The 10,997-nt window shown below is 34.6% G+C and overlaps 2 protein-coding genes across 2 annotated transcripts; one reads left to right on the top strand and one right to left on the bottom strand.

Moving 5' to 3' along the window:
* The first annotated feature begins 232 nt into the window (after positions 1–232).
* LOC140890518 (protein disulfide isomerase-like 5-4) lies at positions 233–8,557 on the top strand. The gene is made up of 15 exons (XM_073298366.1): positions 233–553; positions 2,264–2,354; positions 2,578–2,672; positions 3,513–3,570; positions 4,925–5,109; positions 5,238–5,295; positions 5,434–5,474; positions 5,635–5,709; positions 6,363–6,419; positions 6,698–6,764; positions 6,990–7,133; positions 7,225–7,449; positions 7,695–7,844; positions 7,937–8,014; positions 8,125–8,557. The coding sequence occupies exons 1-15, from the start codon at positions 513–515 to the stop codon at positions 8,200–8,202; spliced, it is 1,443 nt and encodes a 480-aa protein (XP_073154467.1). The 5' UTR covers positions 233–512; the 3' UTR covers positions 8,203–8,557.
* An 853-nt stretch (positions 8,558–9,410) lies between these two features.
* Positions 9,411–10,997, bottom strand: LOC140890896 (protein translation factor SUI1 homolog). The gene is made up of 5 exons (XM_073299045.1): positions 10,866–10,997; positions 10,419–10,528; positions 10,002–10,207; positions 9,870–9,923; positions 9,411–9,648 (listed from the first exon to the last, which is right to left on the bottom strand). The coding sequence occupies exons 2-5, from the start codon at positions 10,453–10,455 to the stop codon at positions 9,604–9,606; spliced, it is 342 nt and encodes a 113-aa protein (XP_073155146.1). The 5' UTR covers positions 10,456–10,528; positions 10,866–10,997; the 3' UTR covers positions 9,411–9,603.

Below are 10,997 nucleotides of genomic sequence, written 5' to 3'. Positions count from 1 at the left end.
AAGAATGGAGAATAAGCCGTATTAATTGGGCAGACATAGGAAATATGCTTGGAACTTTATTATGGAAGCTAAAAGGAATTATGCAATTACGTGTATAATCTCAAAAACCAAAATAAATATGTGCAAATTATTATATAAAATGGTGAAAATGTAAATTAACAATGATACGTGCTGCTTTTATATATATATATATAGATTAGAAATTTCCAAATTTGCAAAACTTTATTTTATTTTTACTCGAATCAATTTGGTTCGCCAGTATCGGTAAACTGCCATTGGCAATCCAGCTGAACACACCGCACACAGCTGCATTCACTCCACAGCAAAACGAAGCCGAAGCGCTTCGGAAGGGGAAAACAAATATTATAGTGCAGAATACATAATGGATATGTTTTGATTTTTGTATTGAATTAAATCCATTAATATATACAAGAGTATAACCGACGCATTCCACAGATCTGTAATTATCGAGAATCGTCAGAGATCACTTTGTTTTCCTCCAGGGGTTAATCATGGTCTCCACGAGTAAAATAAAATCTGTGGATTTCTACAGGTCAGCTGCCGTTTTTCTTATTTGCATTCGGCGTTTTTTTTTTATTTCGGACGAATTTCGCGTTACGTTTCATTTGTTTATCGTGTACGAGTGATTTGTAGTTTTATGTTTGATCATTCTCAGTCGTATAACTTAGAAATTGTAGATATAATGTAGCATTCTGTTAGTATTTTTGCTTCTGATTGTTTTGGCTTATGCGACCAATTGAGTGTAGGATATCTGCTAGGCCATCCTGCAAATGGAGTTAAACGGACCCTTTTGCTCTGATTATTGATCAGCCGATAGAGTTCAATTGATTCTGTATGGGTAATTTTCTTGTGAAAAATAGATATAGGGAGCAGGGAGGTGGTAGTTCCTCCCAAATGAGAAAAAATGTACTTATTTATGTAAATTTTTGAGAAGTTCAAGTTTCACCCGTCATGATTCAAGGTTTTGTCCTGAATGGGTGATATTTGCAATCTGTTGGTGGAGCGGGTTTCAAAAGTAAACATTATCTCTGCAAAATATTAAATGATTGGGTGTTCTCTTATTTTGGTTTGGTATTCAATTGAAAGTTGATTAGATCCGTGTTTTATTATTGTTGTTTCGGTAATAGTTTTTATATGGGTTAAGTAGCTTGACCCGTTACTTCTGGATATCCTAATTGAAGACTGTGCTGTTTTTCCCTGTTAGATATCTCTGGATTATCTAGAGTAAATATTTTCTCATATTCTTATTATGCATAATATCGTTCCTGTATGAATGCCTTCAACATTAATGATTTGTTTGCTTGCTGCTCTGTCCTGTATGTTTGCAAGCTAAAACTCATCCAATGACAGTTCTTGAGAATGTTTGGTGTAGAGATCATAACATCAGCTGTAGAAATCATCTTCTAATTGATTTGCAATATATTATAAGCCAAATAGTTACATGAGATGGAACATTTATGGCTGTCTTATGTAGTCCACAACTGAGTGGAATTCCAGATTTCCCTCTGATACTTTGTGCTAGTTGGTACTCAGAATGACCTGTGGTATGAAAAGCAGTAGAAACCTCGTTTTCCCTAACTACCAGCGGGATTTTCATCTGTCATGGCTTGGTTTTTGCAGAATATCAAATTCCTAGAAACCTAGGTATTTTTTTCATTGACAGGATGTTGAGAAATAACTATTGCATATCGAATTACAATCCCAAATTCTAACTTCTCACCTAATGTATTATAATTTATAAAGATTTTCCAGATTACTGTAATGTGGATGTTCAAACTTCAAAGTCACTAGTCCGGTTGAGATGTTTTAATGGAAAGCTTAAAAATGTGTTCAGCATGTCTGTTAACCATATTCCCATAACTCTATGTGTATCTATATACTATATGTTAAGTAAGAGCACATTAGTTGGTCTCTCATGACATACAAAAATACCCCTTCCCCTTAATTCCATTATTTATTGAATGATTTCAATTGCAATTCAATTCAATAAAATAAAACCTCAAATATCAACTTTAAAAATTACTAACCTCATTATATTTCACACAAAAAAGTTATTTTATATAAACATATGTTTTATATATAAATTAATTTTGTGCACTGATTGCGTGCAAAAATTTGCTAATACATGTAATGATTTGTCATGATAGTGGGTTCTAGTGAGATAAACTGAAATGAGTAAATTGCCAGGTAATTTAATTGTTGTGCAGACATATTTTACCCTTTTTGTTATATATACATGCAGGAAAATTCCCAGAGACTTGACCGAGGCATCATTATCAGGTGCTGGACTGTCAATTATAGCAGCATTTTGCATGATGCTCTTATTTGGAATGGTAAGAATATGGGTTGGTAAATGATTGTAGAATCGTTCATAAACTGATAGAGAGAACAAATGCTTGTATTTTCGTTGGTCTATTGTCCAGCACAGTTTGCTTTAATGTCTTTTCTTTTCCTTACCATTCTGTAGTGATGCATTTTATCAGTGGTTGATTGATACCACTCTTATCAGCTCTGCATAGTAAAATATCCTCCTCGCGTTTTGTGATATTTTCGTAGGAACTGAATGATTATTTGCGAGTGAGCACCTCTACAGCAGTTGTTGTTGATAAGAGCTCTGATGGGGACTTTTTACGAATTGACTTTAATATAAGGTAAAATTATGTGCAAATTATTATTATTTTTTTAATACAATTAGGGGCTGGAGTTTCCTGGCTATTTGATCTCGATCTCGAGACACTGTTGGCGTTTTTTTCTCAGTAAATTACATGTTACCATTTGGGTGTTGATTGTTTCTATCCTATTTTGTACCATTTGATATTTCAGTTTGTAAGGTAAAAACAAATGTTCAACTTCTACTTCTCTTAGAGGTAGCAATTTTTATGAAATATAGAAGTCTGAACTATTTTTTCTTTAGTTTCTGTTTTATTTTTTCAAATATGAAAAATTCATCAAGGGAGCCAGTTGGCTACTTCAACAGAATTATTTGTTCTGACGTTTCATCATTGATAGCTCTCTAGAAGCATTAACATCATCAGCTGTTGCAGTACAAGAATTGTTTTTACCAAATTAAGAATCCATTTTAGTCAAAAAGTAGCATTTATATTCTTCTTGCATAACAGCTATTGCTGCTGTCAAGGCTAACGCTTATTTATTTAATTCCTTTTCAATTGCAGAAGATTTCGCATAACACACTTTAAGCAACCACACTGATGAGTATGAATTATTTTGGATCTTATAATCTCTATTCCTGATTTTTGTGGTTGGTTTTGTTGTGCTCCTAGATTTTGATGTGCTAGCTTGAGGGTGCATAAATTCCATTTGGCCTTCTGAGGACCATAATATGTCTACTATTTGTGGGTCATTCTCTACTTTTGGGAGAGTTGTTAGATTCTTTTATTTTCCATTTTTCCCTGAATTGTATCTGCAACGTTGCATTTTATATGAATTTTCCTTGGTTTTTTTTCTGACGACTTGTTATGATTTTCATGTAGTTTTCCAGCATTGTCATGTGAATTTGCATCTGTTGATGTTAGTGATGTCTTGGGAACAGTAAGTTACATTATTGATTTCTTAAGCGTTTTCTTTGGAGTTTTGATAACTTTATGCAGATTACACTTAATTTTGCGTTTGTTCTAAATTCAATTAGGATGAATGACTTGTTCAGATAACTTTCTTTTAGACTCAATTGGAAGTCTGCACATTAATCAGTGTGTTGATCTTATCGGTGTGGTGCACTTGTGTGTTCATAACTGGCGTCTATTTTTTTTGTCTTTTGCTGCTAAAATATTAACATTACGGTAAAAAGGATTATTGTGATTCTCATTCAAAATTTCTCTAAGTTTTGAATTCTGCACTGCAAAACGGATGGTTTGCCAGAAGTGGCTGGGATCTTTGATTTGGACTCGTAAGACATTTACTGAGACTGTAGATGATTTTATCGGGAGTCAGTTGGACAATATTCCTTCCTCGCCTCAAAACTCCCTATGTTGGAGTAACCCCGTGCTACTCCTGCTATATAGCTGATTAGCTGTGGCCTTAATTTACAATAAAATGACTAGCAACGGCCTGAGAAGTTGAAGAAATTATTCTAATAAATGATCAGGGTTTTGAGTTTTTTCAAGTATTTTAAGTTTTGATTGCTTTCATGTCTTTTAGACTTTTAGTTAGTTTTTTAAGTAGAAATTTGAGAAACATATGGATGCTCAGGCTATATGTAGCTTTTCCTTTCTAGCATCCGTTTTATAAAACTATACAATTAGAGTTTGTTTCGAGATAAATGAGAAGTGTATTAGGTCTATTTTAGGAGCACTGACATTTTTGTCTCTTGGTTTTGTGTACGGAGAAACAGTTATTTACCTTTTGAGTGAAAACATGGAGTGAGTGGTTCTTTGGAGTTTCAGAAATTTTTTATTTATGAAATTACTTAAAATGGTTTTACTTTATGAATTGATAGTTTTGCTGATATATCCTTTTCAATTTAATAAAATCACTAAAGTATTTTTATTTATTAATATTTTATTTAAATAATGTACTGAAAAATAATAATTAAATTCAGGGATATTTAATCTTAAATGTGTAAGGTAAAAAATTGGTGATCTTGTTAAAAAGCGAATTGTTAAAACCTAGGACATTTTGTCTTGGAGAAGTACTATATAGAAACCTCCTAAAAGTACAATTATAGGATCCTACTTATGTTCCAGTCTATTATTTCTCTAGAAATAGATAATCCTAAACTGACAGACTTGTTAAATTGTTTGCAGAGAAACAAAAAAATATATGTACTATGTTGTGGCCTTCCTGAAGAGGGCCATCAAATTATTTGCTTCTTTTTAAAGCTTTTGGATTTTATGTTTAAATTATTTGTTCATCGTTTGAATGTGCTGAACTGACCTCTTTTTTACAGAATAGGTTGAACATAACAAAGACCGTCCACAAGTACTCAATAGATTCCAAACTAAATCCTACTGGCTCTGAATTTCGGTCTGGACCTATTTCAAATTCAGTTAAACATGACGATGATGTTGACGAAGAGTACGGGGAAGGTTCTGTTTCACTAAATGCACGCAATTTTGATAGAATTTCCCATCAGTAAGTAAAATTTAGTTGACTTTTATTTCTGTATTTCAGATTCATGTTATAATCTTTTAAATTAAAACTCTCTTGGGTGGTTATCCTTTCTTCTGAAGTTCTCATGGCATTCTTTTTTTTTACTGTAGGCATGCTATATTGGTGGTAAATTTTTTTGCTCCGTGGTGCTACTGGAGCAACCGCCTGGTATTCCGACTCTTCTTAATGTTTTGGCAGCCTTAAATTGTGATCTTCAACATTTGGAACTTCACATTGACAGTCGGTCAATATGATGGTGGATACTTCAAATTTTCTCACAATTGTGTCCCACCCTGTTTGTTGCAGAAACCTTCATGGGAGAAAGCTGCCAAAATAATTAAAGAAAGGTGCGCAATCCTGCATCCTGTTGCTCTGGCAATTTCAATTTTTTTTTCCTTGTAAACCTGTGTCTATGCAAAACATTATATTCTGAGATTGCAATGAGACTCGTTGTCGTAGTATTTTCATATCAAAATGCTGAGAGGAAGCTTCTTTTTTCTTTTGTAGATATGACCCAGAAATTGATGGGCGTATTATCATGGGGAAAGTTGATTGCACTGAAGAAATCGATCTCTGTAGGAGGTACTTGCTAGATAAATGTTCAATTTCTTACTATGTGTCATTACGAGGAGTTCTACTGTGACTATTTGGTTACTCACTAGGCTATCTCTGAGCATGTACTATTTTATTGATAGATGTGTTTCCTTGTAATTTCAGCATGCATTAGACTATTTTTTCTTTATGCTTCCTAACAGTAGGACTGTGTTTTGGCACCCACTGTGGTGTAGTCTGTTGTGCCTGTTTCCTTGGACCATTGTTGCGTGACTTTAGTACATTTCTTTATGTAATATTGTAATATTGCACCCTGAGATCCCATGTTATATAGGTAGTGATGCAGCAATTCACCATGAGATTCCATGTTATCTCTTCATTCTGATCACATCATTTATTGTTTATCTTAAGTAATTTGCTTCTGTTCCATTCTTTATGGTGGTTATGAAAACTTCTCACGTTGAGAAAATCTTTTGACATTTGTTGGTTGCGATAGATATTCTAGCTTGTCATATTTCACGTGCAATTTTAGGTTGCATTATTCCCTTCTTTGTGGAGTTTTCATGCAATCTCAACGATCCAACTTCTAGAGGCAACTAGTCACATGTTCCTATGGTTGCACTTGTACATTTAGATTCCGTTCATCTTTTCTTCCCTCAGTAGTCCTCTTTGGAAATATGCAGGAATCATATACAAGGGTATCCATCAATTCGCATCTTTCGTAAAGGGAGCGATGTAAAGTAAGTTATTGTCTCTTTTATTTTTGTTCTCCATTGGATGCTTTCTAGAGTACTTTCAGGTATGTTCATTCCTAGAATCCAGTTAACATCTTGAATAACAAATCAGATTTTCTTTTATCATGAAAACTATTCTTCCTTCACATCTTTTTATTCCTTGGTTAATCTTACCATATTTTGTGAAATTCGCAGTTGAATACTTTTTCTATTAGTTTTTAATCATCTAATGTCATATTTAAATAACTCGGTATTGTTGGTTTCTTCCCTTTTTTTGGGCACAGAGAAGATCATGGTCATCATGATCATGAATCATATTATGGTGATCGGGATACAGATACTCTAGTTAAGGTGAGAAAGCTCACAGCTTTAGCTGGTAAAAGATTTTCATCAATGTGAATAATGTGAATTCAGTGAATAAGGTAGATCAGAGTACAACTTGTGCCTGCAAAAAAAATTAATTGCCAAATTCTCAGCATGGGATGAGAGAACAAGACGTTTTGGTTGCTTGGTTAATATATTAATGAGCTTAATTATTCTCCTAAAAGAAATTGAAGTGAAATTTGTTCCCTGCAGACAATGGAAGATTTGGTGGCACCTATTTCTTTGCAGTTACAAAATGCGTCAGAGCATTCATCATCTGAGACGAAAAATGATACAAAAAGGCCTGCACCTGTAGCCGGAGGATGTAGAATTGAGGGTTTTGTACGTGTGAAGAAGGTGACAGTACATGTTCGCTGATGGTTTAACACATTAACGCATTTCACAATCACATGCATGTGTAATCTTTAGCTTCCTTCCGGCTTTGCAGGTTCCAGGAAATCTTGTCATATCTGCTCGTTCAGCTGCCCATTCTTTTGATGCTTCTCAGATGAACATGTCGCATGTCATTACCCATTTTTCTTTCGGTAAACTGATCTCTCCAAGGGTAATGAATGATCTCAAGAGAATGTGGCCATATCTTGGTGGAAGCTATGACAGATTAAATGGCCTATCATATATCAGTAATCCGAGTGATTCAAATGCAAATGTGACTGTGAGTTCCTCTTTAGCCGTGATCTTTTTATTCCCTACCGTAGATTGTTAATGATTTCTCAGTGTGCCACTGTAATATACTTGGGATCCCGTACACATCTTTCTTCAGGATGATTTTCTTGTGTGGTAGCAGTAAAAACCAAACCACCATCATTTTTCTGTAATCTCGATCCTTGAAAACCATTTAACCACTCAGTTACGGATAAAAAATACAATCAATTCATTTACTTTCGTGCATATATGCAGATTGAGCATTATCTTCAAGTTGTGAAAAGTGAGGTGATGACTAGATCTTATAAATTGGTTGAGGAGTATGAATACACAGCCCACAGTAGTTTGGTTCACAGTCTTGATATCCCCGTGGCAAAATTTCATTATGAACCATCACCAATGCAGGTATTAAACCAGTCTACACAAACTTTCATTTTAATGCCAGTACTCTAACGGTCTCTCATTGTTTCACCATTTACTTTTCCTCTAAATATTAGGTCTTAATAACTGAAGATTCGAAGTCCTTTTCACACTTCCTTACAAATGTCTGCGCTATCATCGGAGGTGTTTTTACGGTTGGTGTCAAATTTCGCCTCTACCTCTTTTCGTACTCGTTTCCTTTTTGAGTCACATCTTGTTTTTTCATTATCTGTGAGACTCTAGCTTTATATTCGCTTGTTTTCAGGTTGCCGGAATCTTGGACTCGATTCTGCACAACACATTCAAGCTGATGAAAAAAGTTGAACTGGGGAAGAATTTTTGATCGGAAAGTCTAAACTAGTGAATGTGAAAAAAGACGATCAATTTCTGTCCACTCACACATCCTTTAGTTGAGACGCAGAGATAAATTAAATCGATTACATTTCCTGCGTTGACATTTTTGATGAAAGATAAGAATTAAGTTTCGTCGTTGATGTGGTTGTTCTTATGGAAAATACATATTTTAGCTCATATACCGCCCTCTCTGGTAAGGATTGTTCATATGGAAAATACATATTTTAGCTCATATACTGCCCTCTCTGGTAAGGAGATATTTCTCAGCTGGTGAAATGTGAAGTTTCTTTCCATTAGATAGATCATAGAAGCGGGATAGTGGGATTCATCAATGTTTTTGCTTCAGATGAGTATTTGGGGGTTTAATCTAAAGCCACCATGAACATCCTTGTATTATCTTCATCATCAAATCTATAATTTCCACAAAATATGTAAAACCCATATATCCTTTTGTGGATCCAAGTATTCACACTATCCGGATGTTGGTTAGCACTTGCAATATGATAGATGGCAAAAGATGAGGCAAATACGAGGGAAAAATGACGGTATAATTCTTGAGAGTTGAGATGATCAAATTTTATGAAATGTTATAAGAATTTAGGTTTCTTCTGAAATATAAACTTAATAAGATTAGTTTAAGGTCATGATTAATCATGACAAGTCTCATATATTTTCCATCATTTTTTTTAGAGATCAATTCGAAGCCCTTGGTCTTAGTTCTGGCTTTGAAACCAAAATCGAAAATTGTTTTGGTTTTGGTTCTTCAACTCTGGAAATCAAATCAAAACCCTTGGTCTCAAATCTGTCTTTGAAACAAAATCCAATAAGCTTTCAATCCATAGTTCGAAGGAAATTACTTCGAGTTAGTGGATTTCTTACTAGTAAATTTTTTGAAAACATCTTACATTCAACGGATGTAAAGAAGAACATAGAGGAACATATTCATTAAGCATGTCGTTTGTAATCATCCAAATTTCGAATCATTTGTTCTATCGCTGAATCTCCCTAAAAAAAAGTATACTATTGTCCAGCATGTAAACAAGTAGCTACTGCTACACCTGCTCAATGATAGACCTTAGAGCTTCCAACTATCATTTTTGCAACGCTCGCCCCTTGCGATTTTCTAGAACCTCATACGTATATCATATATGATTAAATGTCATGTTCAAGTGCTTGCAGTAAACGTAGCATCCAAAATAAGAATGTCGTGGTTGACAACCATTAAAACTGAAGAAAGTACCAGCACCATGAGACGCTTGAAACGAAATATAGACGTCAATTGACAATACACATATGATTGACTTGGTTAACAAGAGTTATGGATATTGGATATCATCTTGAACACTGACATAATATCCAACAGCCACAACACAGTGATGGATGCTGCAGCTCAGAAACCATGAATCTTTATATGCTCTTTTTTCACGATCCCAGCCTGTTTTCGAAGCAAAAAAATTAAACTATTAAGTATCGAAGCACACAAACTTCAGAAGTGCAAACTTTAGCATATCCTTTTACATGAGAAAGACCCATACAAATAGTGCCTACCAGCTACCTTTCTTTCATTTCCCATATTTAATACCGACATTTTCGTTTTTGACAAATTCTTTTACATAAATGTAGATGTTATCATGAAATCGATGAGCAAGCAATCACCTGAATCAGAAAGGAAGAAACATTCTTCCGCTGATCACCTTGGAGTTGAATAACCTTCACAAACAAAATCGGGGAATAAATATAAAGGCGGTTAAAGGGAAGGAATGGGAGAACCATTGAAATCAACAAAACCTGGCCTAGTTCAGGGTCCTGAACAACGGTTCCATTGCAGCAGAAGTCTTTCTTAAGATCCTTCAGAATTTTGTTATAGCTGAACTCTTTCTTCAATCCCTGCACAGTTGTTAGGCTCTTCCGACCATTCCGCTGCTGTACTCGAACATGAACGTAGTCCTTTGTCCCAGCACCAGAATTCTCAGCATTTGCATCAGCAAAAGGATCTGACATCACACAAAAAACACGGTAAGTCCGTTCCAAAGATCTCTGATCTTCACCTCATTCCTCTATAATTTAATGAGTTGTATTGTATGCTTATTCGCAATCTTTATCTACTCTAATCCCACTTTTCAACATTTAAATCAAAATCAAGAAAAATAAGCCAAATAGAATAGTTTCACCAATCAATCAAAATAGATATGTGGAGCAGCATACCAAAAGCAGCAGGAGTCTGGGTGTCAAAATCAGACATGAAACTTGGTTGATGTAGCAAATGTGAAAAAAGAACACTGGAACTTCCACAAACTAAATTCAAATTCCCAAACCTGAGATATACAAAGAAAAAAACATATACCAACCATTAGCCAACAGAGCCATCTCACAGCCAAATGAAGATCTGGGAAAGCTAAATGATTCTTGACAGACGACATGGCAAATTGAAGGCATCAATAATCTGACACCCGAAATTCAAGAAAACAGGATTCACAGGTGCTTGAAACATCCGTTTTGATATATTAAAACAGTAATCAAAAAACATAAAAATCATCGGCGCATTATACCCAAATTTTTTTTGAAAAAAATAAAAATTGGTTAACATAACAAGATCAAAAAACAAAAGTTTCCATCGAATTCTCAAACATTCGATCTGATAGAGAGGGGTACCTTATCGGAAAATTCAATCGAGCTCCGAGACGACAATCGAGAGGAGAAGGTCAAATAGTTGGAATGATCGAGGAAGGGAGAAGATATTATTATATATCGGATGTGTTGCTTTCGAAAAAAACAAATTTTTTT

The sequence above is a fragment of the Henckelia pumila genome, chromosome 3 (genome assembly GCF_033568475.1).
Source record: "Henckelia pumila isolate YLH828 chromosome 3, ASM3356847v2, whole genome shotgun sequence".
In the NCBI taxonomy this organism is placed as follows: Eukaryota; Viridiplantae; Streptophyta; class Magnoliopsida; order Lamiales; family Gesneriaceae; genus Henckelia; species Henckelia pumila.
The sequence above is the reverse complement of the archived record's forward strand: the minus strand, read 5'-3'. Positions and strand labels throughout refer to the sequence as shown.